General features: G+C 32.9%; 1 protein-coding gene across 7 annotated transcripts in view; it reads right to left on the bottom strand.

Annotated features, from left to right (window-relative positions):
• Positions 1-24,016, bottom strand: part of LOC145291476 (uncharacterized) — a 287,324-nt gene that overhangs the window by 95,419 nt on the left and 167,889 nt on the right. The window contains exon 1 of one of the 7 annotated variants that reach the window (XM_080137351.1): positions 9,581-10,427. The exons of the other annotated variants lie outside the window; for them this stretch is intronic. Within the exon in view, the coding sequence (XP_079993477.1) occupies positions 9,581-10,355 (775 nt within the window). The 5' untranslated portion in view covers positions 10,356-10,427. Of the gene's footprint in view, positions 1-9,580; positions 10,428-24,016 lie in introns of those variants that run through there. 7 annotated transcript variants of the gene reach the window in all.

Genomic DNA, 24,016 nt, shown 5'->3' with positions numbered 1-24,016 from the left:
ATTTCTCATCTAAAAATGTTGAGAATAAAGTCGTTGAACTTTATGATTATTATCTGGACAGATTTTCAGTTGAGATTATAAATGGGGTTAGTAAGGAAACATCAAAAGGAACATACTTGAATGTTAGAATAAAGACGTTGAATTACTAAACTCATCCAACTTTCAAAGGTATAATTCATCCAGCTTTGAAAGCAATGAAAGTAAATCTGACTGATCAGATGAAAATGAAATCCGAATAAATTAAACATAAAACCCCAAAAGATCCTTTTTTTTTCTAGTTCATGAAATCTGCTCATCCACCCAACATATTTTAATCCATGTAAAATGTTAAATATTGAAACTAAAAAAAATATTTTTTTTAATGAATAAAATAAAAATGACATGCTGGTTATGATGAAATGCAACTTATTAAAATAAAACAGTGAAATGGAATCATTAAAATATGTTAAACATAATTAAAAAAATGTACAAACATAATTAAATGTGCAAACATAATTAAAAAAATGTTAAATATAATTAAAAAGGGTGTTAAAAATAATTTTAAAATATGTTAATACATGTTAAAAGTAATAAATGTTAAAAATAATTTTAACAATAATTAAAAATAATTTTAAAAAGTTAAAAATACAAAAAAAAAAGAAAGAAAGAAAAAGTTGAACAGTAGAACTAGTAGAAACAGTATTTGAAAAGTAGAAAAATTTTATTTTTAAATTAAGGCATGGAATGATCACAATTCTCAATCATTTTTTATTTCCAATTTCAAACGCAAACAACACTGCAAAACAACTGCTCTGTTTATACATTTTTCTATCATTTAATTATACCAATCTGAAAAGCTGAAAGACAAAAATATGTCAGTGAGATAAATTATTTACATTACTCCTCTCCCTCCAGCATAGGGTCATTTTTAACTAGTTTTGTTATTAGATTCTTATATCAATCAATAAAACAATTGCACATTTTTTTAATATCTGAAATATATCCATTAGGTTGCCATACAAGAAAAAAAAAATGTATGCACATCTAAACGTGTATTTCCCATACAAACTACTATGCAACAAAGAACTCCTTGAAAAGTACCAAAAAGAGCACACATTTAAACTTCATAGATATTCTGCAAGAAAGAAATCAATAACTTTATGAAGACATTGATTGGAAGTTTAAGAAGCTTTTCTAAAAACAACAATGGGAAATGCAATTTGCACAAATTATAAGTGAGATATGGACAGCATGAAGGAATTTGAAAGCTTTACGTGAAAGAAGCGTTTCTTTTAACAGAGTTTTATAATTAGATTTGCATGACAACGAAATGTGATTCTTTACTATAACACCACCATGAAAAAAAGAAAGAAAGAAAACACCATATGTTTTTTAATAGCCCCATCTCTCTTTTTCTTTAAAAATTTAAAAAAAAAATCTTTTTTGACCCCAAACAAGGTATCTTGCCACTTGGACACACAGAATTACTAATTTAGATTATGTCTACAGGGAACTATATGGGAAGTTGAGCTGTGAAATGTCTGTTCATGTTGACCTAAGTAGTAAACAAAAATACATAAAAATTAAATGCACCGCAATGCATCTTGGCTTATGTATAAACAAGTCAGGTAAAATATTTGTTAATTATTAAAAAAAAAAAAAAAAAAAAAAAATGAATAAAGAATTATTTTATGACCCTTCAACATTTGAAAATATTTAAACTATCAAATAGAAAGCTTTAAAATTCAGTGCTCATGCAGTAGGTGTATCAGAATTTTTGTAGGAATTTTTGACACCCCTAACACGAAACTGCGAATGAAATATAAAATCTCGTAATTTCTCTTTTAAAAGTGGGTTGTTTATTTTCTTTACGGATTATACTTCCAAAATAAACTATTAAAGTTGTATAAAAAGTAATAGAAATATTATTTTTTTATTTTTTAAAAAACAGTAATGAAATTAATTGAGTTTTACGAGCTCAGTATTTTTCAATTTTTAAACTTTAAAAATCTATCAAAATTTTTCTATTGACTTTATTTTTACAGTATTTTCAGGGTCAATGTGAAATTTTATGCTCTTTCCAATAAACTGAATATAATATTTTAGACAAACGTTTTTTTTTAATTCACGCCCCCCCCATTTTCAAATGCCTATTAAAAATTAAATTAATTTACTCACCAAAGTGTTATGTATCACAAATTGAAGATAAAAGATCAATAAATAATATATTCAAATTTAAAACAAAAAAAGTAGTGTTTTTTAGAAATTTACCTGTAAAGTCCGAAGTTTAAAACCTTTTTTTTTTTTTTTTTTAAAACATGTTTGTTTTTTTTTTTTAAATGAAACCTTGGTCCTTGCTCCGTTAATTGAAAAATAATTAGGGCTTGAATGACATTTTTCGAGGAGTTATAAGCTTGGAAAGACAGAGGGTGGAATTATTCAATATTTTTCACAAAATTTCTGACACACCTACTCATACAGTATGATGGGATTTCAAAAGAAATGCAGTTCAGGTAAAAACACTATTACATACTTATGTGTCATGTTTAAATTAGTAATAATTCCAAACATTACGAAAAATGCCCCCACAGAAGATGTGTTAGAAGAAGAAAAAAAAAAAAAATAGCTGTCTGTTTAAAAGAAAAGAAAAACAAGCAGTCTGCCATTTTCTACTTTGAAACGACAGATTACAATTATTTTGTCAAAATCATAGACTGCAGTTACCTCCCCTGGATTTTAAGCAATTTTCAACATCAACGATAAAACTACAATTAAATCATTCTTGTAATTAATTTTTTTACTCTATCATATAATTTTTGGAATTTTTACTAATTTTGATATGACACATAAATATAACAGTGTTTTTACCTAGAATGTATTTATTTGAAATCCCATTATATTGCATAAACACAGGATATTAAAGCACACAAAATTCTTAGCAAATCTGCATATATTAAAAAGTTTATATCCAATAATTTTATAAATAAAGATTCAAACATTAACTTAAAAAATTATTTTTATAACAATTTAGTTCAATCAATCATTTAATGACTGAATGATGCTGTAATAATAAAATTTTACTTTCAAAATCTTATTAAAAAAAAAAAAAAAACATAGTATTTTTTTTTTAAATGAGGGATAAAAAATAAAATGAAAAAAAAAAAAAAAACGAAAGCACCTAGGCAATAATGGGTAGGTAGTTTTTTTTTTCTTTTTTCTTGTAAATGAATTATTTTATGATTACATTATTTTTTTTATATATAAGTTTTGTAAAGCACTTAATGCACAAATAGTTACTATAGTTTTTTTTACATGTGTATTTTATACAGGCATAGATGAAAAAATGGTCAGCGCTAATAGCATTATGCCGATAAGATAACTTTTTTGTTATCAAAATGACCAGAGATTGAAGGCGTTTATGACTATTGGAATACTTACTCCCAGAAATTGGTTTGATTATGGCATATCAACACTTTTCAAATTAATGGCGAATTCAGTAATTTTGGAAAAAAATTTTATGCTTCAAGTTCTTTATATCTTTAAATATTTATTCATGGTGTTTGTTTTGTTTTTTTTGTTTTTCTATGGGAGAAATGTTTTTTACTTTGCAGAATATAATCGAGTTTCGCAAAAAAAAAAAAAAAAAAAAGGAATGAAAATAACACTAATATTTGGTGCATTTCAAGTCAACGAAGCCAGTTCAAAATCGGACGATTTAAAAATAATAAAGTGTTTTGTTTTCATGATGGGGTTAATGCAAAGAAGTAGCCAAAGAAAAGATTACAAGAAGATACAATGGACAAAAACTGAAATGCTTGAAGTGCAAAATATATTCAAGATGGAGGCAAAGAAAAATATTCAACAAAGAAAGAACAATTACTATAATAACAAGGAAAATGAAAATGGTGACCAAATTTTTTTTTTTAAATAAATGCGTCTAAAATAATAACTACAAATAAAATAAGTTCGACAAAAAAAAAAAAAAAAAAAATGTTTTTTTGTTATTTTATGACATATCAACCTTTTTGTTTGGTCATTTTATATTAAAACCATGTGTATTGTAAACGATTTGTTGTATATTTTTCAATAGTAGACATCCACACATTTGTCAGAGAATAAATAAGGATCGTGTGTGATTCTTTTAGACACAAACTATTTTTATTCTTATATTTTTAATTTCTCTAATTTACAAATTAAAAGTAAATAAAATGTGATCTTTGCTGTTTATGGATATCCACACACACACAAACACACACACACACACACACACACACAAAACAAACAAACAAACAAACAAACACACAAAAGTATATATATATTATTTAATCAGAATTCATTATTGAGATGAGTATTATTAATTTTATTTATTGCGGACTGTTATCCTCATCTTTTCTTAGTTGTTTCATGACGTTTCGGACAATTATTCCTCTGGCCTTCGTCAGGTTGTAACCATAACAAGATAGGAACTCCGAATCTCCTAACGGCATCCATTTGGTGAGACGACAACAACTACGGAAGGCAGTACTTGCAGTGGATGCAGTTAGGAGATTCGGAGAACCTATCCCGTCGCAGTTACCACCTGATGAAGGCCAGAGGAATAGTTGGCCGAAACGTTGTGAAACAACTAAGAAAAAATGAGGATAATAGTCCGCAATAAATGAAATTAAACATAATAGCATTGTAAGAAGATGTAAATAAGGTATAGATCATGGTGATTGCACTTAAAGACAATAACACTCTTTTTTATCAGAAGACTATTGATGCTGCATTGTGTCGTTGCATATATGCCTCATCATATTTTCCACAGGTTGTATGTATATCATAGAGAAAGAAGGGAAGGGGGTAATTTTTCACACTCACAATTGTTGAAACATTAAACAAACTACCTACATCAGTTGTTCGTTGTTGAGGCACTACATTCTTTGAAACCCTCATACTTCCTCACAAAAACTACATCTGATGTCCCTCCTCCATACACATAAACATACATACTTGCACTTTTTGTATAATAATGAAATCATTGTTTACAGTGGCCAGGTGTACTACAACTCATCAAAAAAAAAAAAAAAAAGTCACATATATATCCCAGTCACAGGAAATGACAATATTTTTTTTGACTTTTCTTATAGGTACTCACGCAGAATAAGGATCGTGCTAGCATCTGAATTTCTCAGGCAGTTTACATAAAATGCCGAAAGGTACTGAAACGCAGCAGTCAAAATCATTAAGAAAAACTTACTTGTTATCTTTATCATGTATAAAAAAATATCTTGATTTGAACAAAAAAAAATCATTAAATAAAAAATTAATCTTTTTTATTCGTTTGCTATCAGTTGTTTGTTATTCAAATTTTTTATTGAATTACCTTTCATATTAGCAGAAATATTTTATTCATTTGACATTAAAAAAAGAAAAAAGAAAAAGAGAATCACAAAACTTTTGTTTGACACCTTCCGGCATTTTACAGAAATTGCCCGGAAATTCCGATGGTAGCACAGTCCCTATTCTTTTGTTTTTTAAGCAAGCCCTCCCACATACAGTCTTCGTATTCCCAAATAATCACCCACCTTCGACGATCTAATAGAACTGTCATGTCAACTCAATTATGCTATATTCCTGAACACTACGCTGTCTCATACTAAACTACCAGTAAGAAAAATATAGATCTTTTAAATGTAAGATAGGGACATATAGTTGTAAATGCGTTTATAAAAAAAAGAGGGGGGGGGGGAGTACTGATTAGAAGCGAACAGAACAAACGATTTTTAAATGTGAAATAAAAGATGTTTGTTTATTCGAACAATGATTGCAGATATATGGAACAGGCAAAAATGTCAGTATATAACTAATCGTTTGACCGGTTGATCCTCTTACACTGCTAAATGTAGTCCCAATTCAATCGGCATAAGTCAGTTTAAATCATTTAAAAAATACAAAGTGAGGGACAGTGAAGCATGTATTGTGAAACAGAAATATAATTTTCAGTTTTTAATTCAGTAACCCAAAATATAAAAATCCAGAATTCAACCTAATTTAAAAAAAAACAAAAAAACACAGAAACATCCTTATGATGTACATATCCGTTACAGAACAAAAATGTCACATACTAAAAATCACATAAATTGAATTTTTTTTTTTTAAAGTAAGAAAATCAAACTTCATGAGAAAGCGAGAAACTTGCATTTAATAAATAAAATGGTTACCTCCTCTTAACAACTTCGCCAGAAATAAGAAATCAAAATTAACCTTGTAATGATTGAGATATATTTATCGCTAAAAATCAATTAAAAAAATTTATATTTATATATATATGTATAAATCTACTTGATCTATTTATGTGATTATTGGAATATGGTGTCTTTGCCCCATAACAAGTAAACACATCATGAAGATTTTTCTCTATTTTTTTTTTTCTTTCATTTTTATTAGGTTGAATTCTGGATTTGAACCAAAAATTAAAAAAAAGAAAAAACATTTATACTGTAGAAAAGAAAAAGAAAAAAATCATGTGTCAAGGGAGGTAATTAATAGGAAGAATTACTTCCCCTGTTACTAGCTTTGTAGGGTCTGCTGTTTATTTAGGGGGTGAAAATGGATGAAAAATAAATAAGTACATAAATTAAAAAATTTTAAATAAGAAAGGATACATTACACCGGTTTATGAAAACAGAATAGATTAAACAATATCGAAAACATACTTATTGAAATAATAAAATTTTAGATTATCTGGGATAAAAACACATTAATTAAAAATTAAATTTACATTAATTCAGTAGCAATTTGGAACCAAAATTTGACAAAATAGAAAAAGATTTTCTACATTTTGTCGTTATTATTCAAAAAACTTTGTCAGAAGAAAAATGTTTTCAGATTGTAAAGATGAAATATTAAAAAATTCATTGTATATGACTTCATTTGATTGCATTATGTTGGTATATTGATTTTCTCTTTTTTTTCTTGCTATTTTTCAATTTTACCTTGTAGTCAAAAATACATATTAATATATGATAATATATTAAAATATTATGTATATGTTTCCAGTCTAAAAGTGCTCAATATAAAGTAGAGCTTTGTAATCAAACATGTTTATGATTATACTGGTTTGATATGGCTTTGCAAAGTTTGCGGTTTAGAATATTTGAAATAAGAATTTTAAATAAACAAAATTTAAGTTTAGAGGAAACAATACAATGCAAAGATGTAACGAATAGACACGAATCAATACAAATTAAGATATGACGATGGAGTATGCTTTGTAGCTTCATCTTTATTGATCTAATATATGCACATATTCTGGAGCAATAATGGTGAAGCTGCATAGCTTGTTCCACCATTAAATTTGCTTCAGTTCATGTCTATCCATTACACCTCTGCATTGTTATTGCCTCCTATAAACTTATATAAGTTTCTTTTATATACACATTTAACAAAGCTTCAAGCAAACTACATTAACTTCTTATTTTTAAGTAAACATTTCATTCATAACTTTGTTGTAAGCATGAAACAAAACCTTTCACATTTATTAATATCAATATAAACACTACAATAAAGTGGTGTTTTTTATTCATGCTTTTGCAGGCTTTACAAATTTCCATTTCCTTTTTTTATTCCATGTATTAAACTAACAGATCTTTGAGGGACATATATTTGTCTCTGAGGAGTGTTTAATGATTTTTCGCTATTAAACAAAACATGTGTACGGTACACAAAAAAAAAAAATAAATAAAAAACAAATTGAATTAAAACCTTTTGATTGAGAATTAACTAAATATTTTGGTTTTGGAATGATAACTGAATATATATATATATATATATATATATATTTAGACAGCACGTTGACATCTTAAACTTAGCAACTAATTTTGGATTTGTTCTGAAAACAGATCTGGCCTATCCTTATAACTGAATTATTTTTCTGCTTTTAATGTTTAGTGTTTTTCATTTTATTCTATTTTCATCGGTCAATGGAAGCATATGAAAATTTGGGTTTGTATTACTGTACACATAGATTCAAAAAAGTTGTCAAAAAACAAATATATGACAAATAAATGTTATCAAAAGCAAGATAAGTTACTTTTCTACTTAACTGGATATATTTTTTGTGTTTTTATTTAGTGTAACATTTTTATTCAGCTCGAAAAACATGCAGTGTTTACCGATGTATTGGAAAATTCAAAATGGCGGCGACTCTCTCTCGGAGAGGGTAAGTTTGGGAAAAGGTATTATAAATAATAAACTAGACAAAATACTGTTAGAAATTCGCTCAATATATGTTACCGTGACATAAGTTGACATATATTCGGTTGTTTTTTAATAGTATTTCGTCTAGTTTATTATTTATAACATCTTTTCCCAAACTTACCGTGTTAAAGAGACAGTCGGCCGCCATTTTGAATTTTCCAATACATCAGTAAACACTGCATGTTTTTCGAGCTGAATAAACATGTTACATTGAATAAAAACACAAAAAATATATCCAGTTAGGTAGAAAAGTAACTTATCTTGCCTTTGATAACATTTATTTGTTATACATTTGTTTTTTGACAACTTTTTCGAATCTATGTGTACAGTAATACAAACCCGAAAATTTTCTTCCTCGTTAGGCCAATAACAGCTCTTTCACTTAGTAGAAAGATCTTCTACCACAATTGTAGGATGCTGGCTTCAATTTTGAACTTTACTCATATTTACAGCTAAACCACTAGGATCATCACTTTCTACTAAACTATTTTATGTGCATCTTTACATCTGATTAATCAATTTTTTCTTTGGATTGTACATCTTTCTATTTTTGTCATCGAGCCTGAACTTCATTTGAAATATCCTTTTAACCCATACATTTTTGCATTAGTATAAACTTTCATACAAATATGACTTCTTGCATAATTTGTAGTTTTCAATTTGTGTTAACCAGCAAAATTTATAGCCTTCCCATGAATATCATTTTGCTAACGACTTTGCTCTGGGATTTTCTCTTCCTTGGTAAATAATTATTCTAATTTCTAATTTACACAGTTCAATATTGATTTCCATCTCTCTCTCTCTCTCTCTATATATATATATATATATACATGCAAAAAAAAAAAATCAAAAAAAAGCAAAAAACAAAATGTGAAACAAATTAAACACAGGAAGAAATCATCAAAAAACGTGTTTAAATTTGTTTTACATTTTTTTCTTTTTCATACATTTTTGTTTCCAGGACATTTCATTTTATGAGATCATGTATTTTATCTTCAAACATGTGAAAAAAAAAAAGAAAAAAAAAAAAAGATCTTGGAATCTATTTTAACTTTCTCTTAAAATCCATCTTTTCTAAGACCACTAACAGATGAAAGCAGGCTAGAAGGCTGTTTTCTTTTTAGACGAGTTCATTTTCAAAATGTTTTTATGCAAATGACTAATTGCAAACAACATGCAAGAAAAAGTGAAGAATAAACAACTAAAAAGGCAAAGAAAAGAAGGAAACTAATCTGCATTTTTATGAGCCACGGCTAGTTGCAACTGCAGCAGGATGATATCTTCTATGGCAGACAGACATTTAGGGGGGAGGTGTGTTGAGGGCAAAGGTGCATGAGAGATAGTTCAGAGAGTAGGATACCGTTGTCGGACATATTGCGGGCCCACTGGATACGACTCTGCACAAGAGAGGGCGCTGAAGCAGATTTCAGACGATAGTCATCTATAGGATCCTGCTCGACATTGCTCACAAACGATGGCCGGAAGAACGAACAGCCAAACGGGCGGAAATACGATCCTGAAGGTTGCGATTTGCTTAGCGGTGTCTTTGTCAAGGTACTTGACACTGGTTCTGAACGTGCGTCAGTTTTGTTGCCCCAATTCCAATAGTTGGAAGCCGAAGGCGGATTCCCATATGGAGCTTTCATGTACCTCGCAAATGGGGTAAACTGTTTCGTTTGATCTTTTTTGCCGTATAATATTTCGGAAAATTTTGTCTGTTTCAATGTTACCTCCTGGAAAGAAGCCACTTTCTGTGGTGGGAGGGTGGCAGACTTCTCAAATTCAATAATCTCCGGACATGAAGCAGCATTCTGATGAAGAGAGGCCCTTGAAAATGCTACGGGCTGGAGGGGATAGGAAGAAGTAGTATAATTCTCATAAAAAGCCATATTCTGGGTATGTGATGCCTTAGAAGTTTGAGTCCCGGAGTATGTTTGCGCTCCAGAGTATGTTTGGGCCCCAGAATAAGATGTTGAGTTAGCAGTCATTGCAAGGTTGCTTGTTGCAGAAGACGGCGGTGAAGAAAAGGCAGCAGCAGCAGCATAAGTCTGAGGATTACTCTGATAAATTGATTTTGTAAAAGAAAAGTTGGAAAGTTGTGAGTTTGACATAGCTGCGGGCCGGGAGTGTGACATGGCCGCTGATCTATGACGTGGTGTTCCTGGCTGACGTACGTTTAACCTTGTTGCTGAGAAACGTCTAAAATTTGAGGCTGAAAGTTGGAAAAAGTACCTACATAATTATCAGCTCCTAATTAAAAAAATTTTTTTTTTTAAATCACAAATGTCAAAGAAGAGATAAATCCTGAAAGATTTTTTTCTATGAAATATGACCATGTCTGATATTAAAAGAAAAAGATTTAAAACGTAAAATGATACAAAAATGTATTTTGATAAAATATGTAACATATTATTTTTAATTTAATGTTTTTGTTTTGTGTTGAAGTCGGGTGTGCATATCTTTTTCATTGTTATTTATATATATATATATATATATATATATATAAGACAAATAAATAACAAAAGTCTATCTTCCAAATTTCAAGATGCTGACCATTTTTCCGTTTATTCCTTTTAGTAAGTTGAAATGCACAATTCTTGACAGCACCTGTTTTGTAGCACAAAATCATTCATTTAATTATCAATCAATGAATTTATTTTGCCCTTAACTCATCAAAAGAAAAAACCTATCAATGTTTTAAAAGAAAATGAAGGCATATGGGCATGATTACAAAATTCGATGTTATAATAAAAAAAAAAATGGTAATTGCAATTTCTCTCTCAATTTTCAGATTTTGTAATCTCATATGCCTTTATTTTCTTTTAAAAAATTGATAAATGCTTTTTCTTTGGATGAGTTAGGGGCGAAATAAATTCATTGATTGATATCATAATTAAATGAATAATTTTGTGCTACAAAGAATTGTCGTCAATTGCTGTCAAGAATTGTGCATGTCAACTTATTTAAAGGAATAAATGGTAAGATGATCAACATCTTGAAATTTGGAATATAGACTTTTGTCATTTATTTGTTATATGCTTTGTTACACCAAACTTTGTAAATTAAAAAAAAACTGTATAAATAAAAGGTGAAATATAATTGAAGAAGCATATTTCCACACACAAATATACATATAAGCAAAATTTTGTCCTTTAGTTATGTTTCATTAAATAATATAGAGAATTCCTGGCTACAAATTTTGGCTTTGCTCTTTTCTAATTTTCTCATTAGTTTTGTTAGTTCTGTCAAAAACTGGCTGATGTAACTGCCATAGCCATTTTTGACCTAAATACTTTCATATTCATCCAGATCCATCACCAGAGATAATGATTACATAGATTTTAGGATACATACTTATATATTTTGGAAATAATATTCCAACACGATGGAAAAATGAAAAACCGAAAATCATTTAATATATTCATCAATGTTTCGTCTTTATCTCAAGGCTTCCTTTGGATGATTGGTTTAAAGAATTATACTTGCATGTTACTTCTTCAAATCACTCATTTCAAGGAAGTCTTGAAATAAAGATGAAATGTTGATAAATATGTAAGTAATTTTGTTTTTCCTTTTTCCATATATATATATATATATATATATATATATACATATATATATATATTGCCAGGCAAGCATGCAAATTGGATCTGTGAAACATGTGGTTGTGTTCTCTTTTCGAAGACAGGGTATGTGAGCCACTTGAAGTCTCACAATAACAGACCATCGTCATTGAATGTTCCACAGCGACCTCAATGTGTGTAATATGCAGCAAGTTATGCAGCTCTACATCTAGACTGAGGAGGCACATGCGTGTGCACAAAGACAGTATTCGTCATCCAGATCCAATCAACCTTGTTAAGACATTGACCTTGGTGTGACACGTATGTCATCGTCCCTGTAAGTCAGCTGCAGGCCTTTAAAGTTACCTTAGGACACATGAGAGGATACTTAGTGCAGAACATGAATCTTTGTGAAGATGCTGCAATCATCATTATATATGTATATATAAATTGAAAGAAATAACAGTTTTTACCTCATAGATATAGTATGCAAATAGCTCAGAGGTAAGAACGTTAATGATTGTACCAGAGGTTTTGAATCTCAGCCCTCTCCCCTTCCAAGATGGGAATTTTGGATAAGTACATAATTTTCCATGATAGGACCTGTAGAAGTTACTGGTGGAGTTCAGAGCGTCTCAGGTGACCAGTGATAAATATCTCCCCTATCAAAAGAGGAGATAATGCTTGAGAGTATGATAATCTAGAATAAATGAGAACCATACTTTACTCTGATATAAGGCTGAAAGCCCCCCCCCCCTTCATATGCATGTGATTATATAATGTTCATTTCTTATAGATGAAAATATTGCAAGGGTCTTGTAACATTTGTTGAAACTGATTTAATCTACCTCTTTTTTTTTGTGAACATACTTTCATAAAAGTCTAGATGACCTTAAATCCAACTGAAACAAATACATTTTTCTTGCGATATCATTAAATGTTTACATAATATTTCAGTTTCGTTTTCCCTCTTACTAATAGCACAAATATCGGGGAATAGGGAAAGTGGAAGATTGTGCATGGTGCCACTGGCCTACCATTTGTCCGAAGATTCGTCCTCCAGTTGTGGGTCCGTGATGGTGAAGCTTTAGGAAAATTTTTTGTAGGAGTTAGAGTCTGCCGCTGTGGAACCTTTCGTAGATTGACAAATCGTCGAGATGAGCTTTCATCATCTTCATCTAATTCAGGAGAAAGATCGGAAGAATTGTTCTTAACTGTCTGCAGGTTGGCTTGGTGTTGGCCATAGTAGTCGGTCGGTAACGTGGATGAGAATCGACGCGAAGAGTTTGATAACTCAAAACTGGATTTGGAAGAAGACATCGCTGGGAAAGGTAAACTTGACAAACGACAAACTGAAACCAGTAAAGCACTTTGTTTTATAAAAAGGGATTATAAGGTCATAGAGAGGAGAGTAAAGGAGTGTTGAGAATAAAAGTTTATGTTGCCACCCTATATAGCTAAATAATTGAGGTGGGTACATGATCAAGTTAATAGAAATGAATTACAATTATTTGAAGCAAAAGACAGGATAGAAAACCATCACATGATGTGATAAAAAAAGGAAAAAGGTATACTATGACCTAAAAGTAATTTTGAATGAATACGAATAAAAATGTATATATTAGTGTTGGGACAATTGATCGAAATTGGAAAGATCAGAACTTTTGCGGGTATTAGAATCAGTAAAAAAAAATATGCCTATTTTCTGATGCCAAAAACGAGTCTTAAGTCTTTCTCATTTGATTTTGTTTAAAGCAACATCTACTGCTGCTGGATAAAACGATGAATATTTATTGATTTTAAACTATCAGTTAAGTTAAAATCTATAGACCCCCTCCCCTCCAATGTGTTTTTACATTTGAGAAAATATCTGCACATTTAACATGTTTATACGGTAATCAGGGAAAAATAACTTCAAAGTGAAATATTGAGAGATTTATAAAGAATTGGAATCAGTAATTATATTGGAATCAGGAATTTAGTAAAAAAAAAAAATTCTGGGTGAATATTGTCTCAAGTAACTAGTAAGTCCTCTGAAAATGCTTACTATTCTGAAAACACACAACTAGTACAGCTTAATAGAGAACTTGAGTGACATCCTAAACAAACAGTAGCTGGCACGATTTCCATGTAATACATGCATCTCTTTCACTCTCTACAACTTATGTCAGAGACACAGATAAAGAAGAGTTCCCAAGCCAAAGGGAGACAACTTTGAAGGAAGAGAAACTACTACAATTATTTGTATCTACACCGTTGATCTAATACACTCCTGTTCAAAAATTTAAGACCACTTGAAAATCTTTAAAAAGAAACCTTTTTTATTAAGGATAAATTTAAAACTCCTCCCACTTAAGGTTACCAGCACTACAACCTAAAAGGTTATGGAGAAAAAAAAAGCTACATTCCAAAGATTTAATTCAGAAATTTACATTTTTATAAAATGATCAAAATTATAAGACCAGGGGTATAGATTCTAAGAAATTGCACGAAAAGTGTATGAAAACATTCAACAATCATGAGTTCTACTTCCACAGGTTTTGATGACTTCAAAAATTCTTTGGGGCATGCTAGAAATAAGTGTTTCCATTAAGGTGTGGGGAATGTTGCTTCAGCTTCTGAAGATGGCTTCACGAAGTTAATTTTTTGTTGAATATTGTTTGCCATTTCGATAAACATCTCGTCATCCATCCCCAAACATTTTCGATTGGGTTCAAGTCTGGTGAGCAGGCAGGATGTCCCAAGAGATGGACTCCATTTTCTTGCAGAAAGGCCAAGGTCCGTCATGCAGTGTGGATGGCAGCATTATCCTGTTGGAATAACCATCCATCCCTATACAAACTATGGTCCTCCGTCATCAACAATGTTTTTTGTAGCATGCTAACATAACCAGCTGCTGCATAATGATCCTGTACCACAAGGAGCTCCCTTGTCCCCCTTTAAGAAAAGGCATCCCATACAATTAAGGACCCTCCGCCACTATGACCTATGGAGAAAATTTCAAGAAGCATATTTTCATTATGTCAATATTGTTGGAAGCCATCAGGACCATCTAGATTGAATTTTTTCTCATCAGAAAACAGGTCTTTCTTCCATTTCTTAATGTCCAATATTTGGTATTCACAACCAAAATTTAAGCGGCCTTGTGATGTGAAAGCAGGCGGGAAATTTGTTTACACTTTTTATTTACCATGCCTTTGTGTTGTAAGTGTCGTGTGATGGTTACTGAACTGCAATCAGCATCTGTGACTGCCTTAATTTGACTAGAAGAAAGTCTCCTGTCTTTCACAACAACCCATCTTATTCTCTTACTCAATGCAAGAGAAATATTTTTGGGCTTACCATGGATTTTGATTTTCCATAATTCTCCCTGTTCTTTAGAAAGTTGCAAACCACAGTTTTACTACGATTTACCTTAGCTGTGATCGCCTACTGAAACAAACCTTGTTTATAGAAATCTAGAATTTGAGTAGGCTTAACTTCAGTAAGTTTGCTTGCTTTAGGCATGGTGACACCTTTATGCAGTGATTGCTAATCTGTAATTGAACTCCAAAAATAATTTATACCCCTGGTCTTATAATTTTGATCAAGTGTAAAATGCCTCATTTTATAAAAATGTAAATTTCTGTTTGGAATGTAGCTTCTTTTTTTTTTCTTTTTTTTTTTTTTCAATACCTTTTAGGTTGTAGTATTGGTAATCTTAAGAGGAGTTTAAAGTCTTATTAAAAAAAGTTTTTTTTTTTTTTTTTCAAGATTTGCAAGTGGTCTTAAATTTTTGACCAGGAGTGTATCATTGACCCTATGAGTGACTTAAACTGTTAAATCCCTGAAATCAACGTTTTAAAGACATTCAGATAGCTATAGTTGATCATATCACAGGTGTTAATATGGTATTGAAATACAGTGTTATTTGACCATGGTAAAATTCTCATAATGTGTGAAACGTTTGGATACACAAAGTTACTTTAGGTCTTATAAGTTTATATCTTTCATTGTTATAACAATTGTTCAGGTTGAGAGACTTTCCTGATAAGGAATTTCAAAGCAATAAACTATTCAGTCCAATGTTGTCTTTGGATTATTCTTAAGTGATTCTCAATTTTATATTTCTATCTTTTACATTCCCATACAGTTGCAGAGGATTGGTAGCCAAAAAGCTTGATTCACAAAATTTTAAAATGTTTCAGCCTCCTCATAAAAAAAAAAAATCCTCCACTAGTAATAACACTGGGCAACAATTTTTTTTTACTTTTTAAAAGGTTGTTTAGATTTCTACAACTGATTCAGGGTATTTTTTCATTGTTGAATCAGAAAATGACATCTGTTTCTCTCCATCAAGTCAGGTTTTTATGCTAAATTTATTTGAAAAATTTAAAAAAAAATCAGACAAAATCAATTTTTTGTGACATTATCAGCTGACTTTTGTCAACACATATCATCCATCCTAAATATGTTTTGAAGAGAAAAACATGTTTTGCCAACAACATATATTGATTACCTGATAAAAAAATCAATTACTATAAACTGAATGGAGGACACTGATAAAGGCAAGTACACGTAAATTGCATGTTGCTTCACCATTGTTCAAACTTTAGGGCTCGAACTTCCGTTTCCTCAAACTCCTAGAATGCCTGGTAACCCTGATACTTACTGGCCATCTCTTCCAGGTCCTGATGAAATCTCTCCCCCTGCTCCTCACTCATTGAATTCACTTTCTCAGCAAACCAGTCCATATGTGAAAATAGTGCACGTTGGCGCTCATATTGCAGCCGAGGTTTCTGAAAGCAGTCAGTGTATTGTTGACAAGTTCTGTGTCGTTTCTGATCTTTTGTTGCCAAGAAAGTTCTTCACTACTAGATCTGAGGACAATGAAAGATGCCAATTTTCAGATTCTCCATAGTCGATCCTGGAAAAGCTTGGCAGAAGTGAAGCAGTCACAATCCTACTGCTTGATTAAGCCAAGCTTGATATGAAGCGATGGCAAGAGTATTCTGTCTCTATCCACCAAAGTCATTAATGATATTCCTTTCTTTGCAAGGAACCAATTCCTTCCGCATAGGCCAAACATTCTGTGTATCCCGAGCACTAATTTTTGTAAGATTTTGAGGTTTTATGACTTTAAACTGATCCCTTTTGGACATAATCACCCAGAAAAAGAGAGATAGAGAGAAAAGAAAATGGAGAGATAGAGATAGAAGAGAGAATGGAGAGATAGAGATAGAAGAGAGAATGGAGAGATAGAGATAGAAGAGAGAATGGAGAGATAGAGATAGAAGAGAGAATGGAGAGATAGAGATAGAAGAGAGAATGGACAGAGAGAGATAGAAGAGAGGACAGAGAGAGATAGAAGAGAGGAGAGAGAGAGATAGAAGAGAGGAGAGAGAGAGATAGAAGAGAGGAGAAAGAGAATGGAGAGAAAAGAGAATGGAGAGAAAGTGAGAGGATAGAGAGAGAAGAGAGATATATAAGAAACAATGGAGAGAGAGAGATATAAGAGACAATGGAGAGAGAGAGAGATAAGGGACAATGGGGAGAGAGAGATAAGGGACAATGGGGAGAGAGAGATAAGGGACAATGGGGAAAGAGAGAGATAAGAGACAACGGGGAGAGAGAGAGATAAGAGACAACGGAGAGAGAGAGAGAGATAAGAGACAACGGAGAGAGAGAGAGAGAGAGATAAGAGACAACGGAGAGAGAGAGAGAGAGAGATAAGAGACAACGGGGAGAGAGAGAGAGAGAGATAAGAGACAACGGGGAGAGAGAGAGAGAGAGAGATAAGAGACAACGGAGAGAGAGAGAGAGAGAGATAAGAGACAACGGAGAGAGAGAGAGAGATAAGAGACAACGGAGAGAGAGAGAGAGATAAGAGACAACGGAGAGAGAGAGAGAGATAAGAGACAACGGAGAGAGAGAGAGAGAGATAAGAGACAACGGAGAGAGAGAGAGAGATAAGAGACAACGGAGAGAGAGAGAGAGAGATAAGAGACAACGGAGAGAGAGAGAGAGAGAGAGATAAGAGACAACGGAGAGAGAGAGAGAGAGAGAGATAAGAGACAACGGAGAGAGAGAGAGAGAGAGAGAGATAAGAGACAACGGAGAGAGAGAGAGAGAGAGAGAGATAAGAGACAACGGAGAGAAAGAGAGAGAGAGATAAGAGACAACGGAGAGAAAGAGAGAGAGAGATAAGAGACAACGGAGAGAGAGAGAGAGAGAGATAAGAGACAACGGAGAGAGAGAGAGAGATAAGAGACAACGGAGAGAGAGAGAGAGATAAGAGACAACGGAGAGAGAGAGAGAGATAAGAGACAACGGAGAGAGAGAGAGAGAGATAAGAGACAACGGAGAGAGAGAGAGAGAGAGATAAGAGACAACGGAGAGAAAGAGAGAGATAAGAGACAATGGAGAGAGAGAGAGAGATAAGAGACAACGGAGAGAGAGAGAGATAAGAGACAACGGAGAGAGAGAGAGAGATAAGAGACAACGGAGAGAGAGAGAGAGATATAAGAGACAACGGAGAGAGAGAGAGATTTAGAGACAACGGAGAGAGAGAGAGAGAGAGAGAGATAAGAGACAACGGAGAGAGAGAGAGAGAGAGAGAGAGAGAGAGATAAGAGACAACGGAGAGAGAGAGAGAGAGATAAGAGACAACGGAGAGAGAGAGAGAGAGAGATAAGAGACAACGGAGAGAGAGAGAGATAAGAGACAACGGAGAGAGAGAGAGATAAGAGACAACGGAGAGAGAGAGAGATAAGAGACAACGGAGAGAGAGAGAGAGATAAGAGACAACGGGGAGAGAGAGAGAGAGATAAGAGACAACGGAGAGAGAGAGAGAGAGAGAGATAAGAGACAACGGAGAGAGAGAGAGAGATAAGAGATAAGAGACAACGGAGAGAGAGAGAGAGAGAGATAATAGACAACGGAGAGAGAGAGAGAGAGAGAGAGATAAGAGACAACGGAGAGAGAGAGAGAGAGAGAGAGATAAGAGACAACGGAGAGAGAGAGAGAGAGAGAGATAAGAGACAATGGAGAGAGAGGGAGAGATAAGAGACAAAGGAGAGAGAGAGAGAGAGAGAGAGATAAGAGACAACGGAGAGAGAGAGAGAGAGAGATAAGAGACAACGGAAAGAGAGAGAGAGAGATAAGAGACAACGGAGAGAGAGAGAGAGAGATAAGAGACAACGGAGAGAGAGAGAGAGAGATAAGAGACAACGGAGAGAGAGAGAGAGATAAGAGACAACGGAGAGAGAGAGAGAGAGATAAGAGACAACGGAGAGAGAGAGAGAGAGAGATAAGAGACAACGGAGAGAGAGAGAGAGAGATAAGAGACAACGGAGAGAGAGAGAGAGAGAGAGATAAGAGACAACGGAGAGAGAGAGAGAGAGATAAGAGACAACGGAGAGAGAGAGAGATAAGAGACAACGGAGAGAGAGAGAGATAAGAGACAACGGAGAGAGAGAGAGATAAGAGACAACGGAGAGAGAGAGAGATAAGAGACAACGGAGAGAGAGAGAGATAAGAGACAACGGAGAGAGAGAGAGATAAGAGACAACGGAGAGAGAGAGAGAGAGAGATAAGAGACAACAGAGAGAGAGAGAGAGAGAGATAAGAGACAACGGAGAGAGAGAGAGATAAGAGACAACGGAGAGAGAGAGAGAGAGAGATAAGAGACAATGGAGAGAGAGAGAGAGAGAGATAAGAGACAATGGAGAGAGAGAGAGAGAGATAAGAGACAACGGAGAGAGAGAGAGAGATAAGAGACAACGGAGAGAGAGAGAGAGATAAGAGACAACGGAGAGAGAGAGAGAGATAAGAGACAACGGAGAGAGAGAGAGAGATAAGAGACAACAGAGAGAGAGAGAGAGAGATAAGAGACAACGGAGAGAGAGAGAGAGAGAGAGATAAGAGACAACGGAGAGAGAGAGAGATAAGAGACAACGGAGAGAGAGAGAGATAAGAGACAACGGAGAGAGAGAGAGATAAGAGACAACGGAGAGAGAGAGAGATAAGAGACAACGGACAGAGAAAGTGAGAGATAAGGGAGATGAGAGGACGGAGAGATAGGGAAAAAGAGGAGAGAGAATGGAAAGAGAGAGGAGAGGATGGAAAGAGAGAGAAGAGGATGGAAAGAGAGAGAAGAGGATGGAAAGAGAGAGAAGAGGATGGAAAGAGAGAGAAGAGGATGGAAAGAGAGAGAAGAGGATGGAAAGAGAGAGAGGAAAGAATAATAAAAGAGAGATAGAGAGTATATATCTAAATGAGAATGTGTATGCGCATGTGAGAACAATTCTCAACTTATATACTCAACAAATTTTTGATCTACACATTTGAAATTTGGTATATAGGTATTCAGACATGTGGAAATCTTGTTAATTGATTTGCATCCAAAACAAAGGGCTGCTAAGGGATCAAAATTAAAAAATTAGTATTGGGGGGGGGGGTCATCAGATTTTTATCTGTTTGTCAACTGTTTCACGACTGCGCAGGCGCGTATCATTTACATGAGAGCTTTCTTATGTTAAGAATAAATAGGTTTGAAAACATTTTTTAACGATTGTTGCAAGCTGGTGTAATGGTTATCGTATTTGACACACTGTCTTTAGGTTTTGGTTTCGATGTCAGCTCGAATATTTTTTGTGAACTGTTTAGAAAAAACATAATAACATAATACTTGCATGCACATGTCTCAGTTTCTTTTCATTTTTTTTTAAAAGGAATTTAATGTTCCATTTAATACCGGGCAACGCCAGATATATATATACACACACACACATATATATATACAGGGTGCCCACAAAGTCTGGCTACATAATGTAGCCAGACTTTGTGGACACCCTGTATGTATATATATATATATATATATATATATATATATATATATATATATACATACGTTATTAGTAGATGGACTCACTCAGCATTGCACGTACCATGCTTTTTACCATGAAAGTCTCAATATATTGAACCTCCACATGTATTATGTTTTTGTGATTTTACGTGTTCCTTATATATGTCTTTGTTTATTTCTTTTTTCCATTTTAATTTACTCACTGTTGAGATGATTAATCAAAATTGTGCCTATTTTCTGACGCCAAAAATGAAACGACTGTTTTAATAGTTTTTTAGGTTCTCCGACAAAATTCACCCTTATCCGTTTGTCTGTCCGCACTTTTCTCAATAATTGGAATTTTTTGAAAATTTGGCAATTTTGCACAAACATTAAACATAATACGAGTAAAAAAAAGTAACAGAATGGATTTTTGAGGAAAACTTTGGTTGCCCCCTAGGGTGTGCCTCTCGGGTTAAAATGGTTAAAATTGATACTTTTGTGCTTATTAAAAAAAATTGATGCCTTGGATTTTTATAAAACTTTCTGAAAAGTTGTAACTAACTGATTTCTATATAATTTTGTTTGTCTATACTTCGCAATAACTCTTGGGTGAGCCCCAGGGGTACTTTTAGGGCTAATAAAAACACTCCATTTTTGGGACTATTTTACCATATTTGTCCAAAATTTTCTGTGTATGTCTATTTAGCATGGTGCTGAACTCTTAACTCAATTTAAATATTTTATGGCCTTGGGAACCTTTGGGGCTAAATAGTGGGGTGTGGGAAAATGATGGACTTTTCTTTTTTTGCAGGGTGCAGAACTCTAATTTACATATGTTAAGGTCTAAAACTGCAACGTTTGTTCATTTCACCAGGATTTGACGTCCCCTGGGGACTTTTTTTTGGGGGGGGGTAAATGGGGCGGGGGGGGGGCAATGCTGAACTTAGTTTTATTTTTTAATGCATTATTCACCGTGCACACACGGGGGACTATGCATGCTTCATTTGTTTTTGTTTTTTTATTTCCAATTGCTAATACTAATGATAAAAGGATAAATATTGATTGATCTTAAACCACCCATAAAACTTCAATCCATTGATTTTCACATTTGTGAAAATATATGCACACATTAAATGAGTTTTTATGGTAATCCAAGAATAGAAGAGAGATAAAACAAACAACTCTATAGCCACATACATGTATAGATTTTAAAAGAATCAGAATCGGTAATTATCTCAGAATCGGGAATGAAAAAAAAAAAAAAAATGTGATGGGACGATTCCAATATTATTATCGATTCCGATGCAATTCCTGATTTCAATACAATTACAGATTACCATTCTTTATAAATTCCTAAATATTTAACAATAGAGATGTTATTTTTCTTCAATTACCCGATTACATGTGAAACGTGGAGACATTTACTCACACGTAAAAATACACTTGTGGGGGATGATCTTCAAATTTTAGTTTTAAACCAATAAATATTTTATCCTTTTATCATTAGTTTTAGAACTTAGAATTTATTTTTAAAAAAATCAAATAAAATAGAAGAGAATCATCTTGGGTATCGGAAAATATCCACAAATTTTACCGATTCCGAAACCCCAAAATATTCTGATTTTTCTGATTTGTGATTCATCGTCTCAACACTAATACATAACAAATTTTCATGTGTTTCGTTTCTTTTTCTATCTGCAACAACAGCTGACACTGACTCATGACTGAATAAATGCAATTCTTCAGAAAAAGCAACATGCTAGAATAACTAGAACACCTCCGCCTCTACTCTGTCCCGTGACTTCCCTTTTAGCCCATAGATTTATCTTATGAGTCAACAAGTTTCTAGACAATTGCTTGTCCACTCAAAAATGAAGGCAGCAACATATTTACATTGTTGAAAAAATTGTAAGTAAAAAAAAAAAAAAAACCTATGAAACAAAGGAAAGTTCCTACATAGATTGAAAGTGAACGAGTTCAAAATATTAAGGACAATTACCAAAACTGACTTCAATGATTTTTAAAAAATTTTTTTAATATTAGCAAATTTTATTTTGAAACGTTTCATATTTCAAAACTGGGACCTAAGTGACTGACATCCGGCATTCTACAACCGAGTAATGAACCTATCAAGTAGCAGTGGGAGAGATGTATTGCATTATAAATGATGCCATTTATTTATATTTACGATATTAATAATTGAAAGGATTCATTTATTTTTACAGAAAAGCATCACCATAATAAAATATATATCCTGGGAAAATGTAAGAAACCTTCCAAGAAGTCCAATAATTATATAAGATGGATCTTTCGACTCTGCACCTTTTAAAAATATCTGATGTTGAGCAAAAATGTTTTTATTATTTTTTCATTTATCAGACAAAATTCTTACAAAATGTTAAGCATTAAATATTAATCACAAACACAAAATAAAAACAAAGATACACCATATAAATGAATGAAATTCTATATTACATCTACGGAAGACAAGGTCATTTGTATGCATGTGAGGTTGACTACAAGGGTCACAAGTGGTTTATGGGAAGGACAAAAAAAAGAAAAAAGAAAAAAAATACCCTTTTTCTTGAGGTTTGATATCCATCGACTTGATTCTTGAATATTTCCGTACTTGGTTCGAGATTCATACTTTATATTGCTATATTGATTCGGTTTACTTTTTGGAACGGCATCAAAGCTGGTGTTAGTGGCACTCGACACTGAGGGGAATTCTTCTGCATTATTATTGTAGGTCAGGCTTTCCTTATAAGATGAGGGATCTATATTTGTATATTTTTCAGGTTTGGGAGAATTGGAATACGTTGAATAGTTGGCAGATTCTGAAGAATTTGAATAGGCTTTATATTTAGCAGATTCTGAAGAATTGGAATATGCTGTATATACGGCAGGTTGACTATTGAGAGAATTAAATGCTTGATCACCAGAACTGAGTGAACTGAGTGAATAACGTTTGCCGGCATTAAGAGAAACAGTTGGGTCGTTTTTACTATGAACTGTTGAAAGAGTTTTCGATGTGGAGCTTAGATTGGTGGCAGCTTTGGTAATATTATTAATACTTGAAGAAGCTTTACTAAGGTTAGTAATATTAGTGTTTAACTTATTAATGTTGCTTTGCATCAGGTTGGTGCTCTCTGAGGAATTGCTAGCTCGAGTCACTTTATTAGAGACATTAGTTAAAGGCTTGTTAGAACTAGTAGTACTAATCGTTGAGGAAGTTTTTACTGTTGCTAGATCCTTTTGAATAGTGTTTCTCCTAGTGTAAGAACTTGCCGACGGAGTTGGTCCCCCTGATGCGATACTGCCACTGCCGCCAGCACTTGCGGTTTTCTTATTAGCCCGGGCTTTAATAGCAGCGCTAGCATTAAGAATGTTATTTAGAAAATCAGCA

This window comes from Euprymna scolopes, chromosome 12 (genome assembly GCF_053919585.1).
Source record: "Euprymna scolopes isolate OS-2025 chromosome 12, ASM5391958v1, whole genome shotgun sequence".
NCBI classification, from domain to species: domain Eukaryota; kingdom Metazoa; phylum Mollusca; class Cephalopoda; order Sepiida; family Sepiolidae; genus Euprymna; species Euprymna scolopes.
The sequence above is the reverse complement of the archived record's forward strand: the minus strand, read 5'-3'. Positions and strand labels throughout refer to the sequence as shown.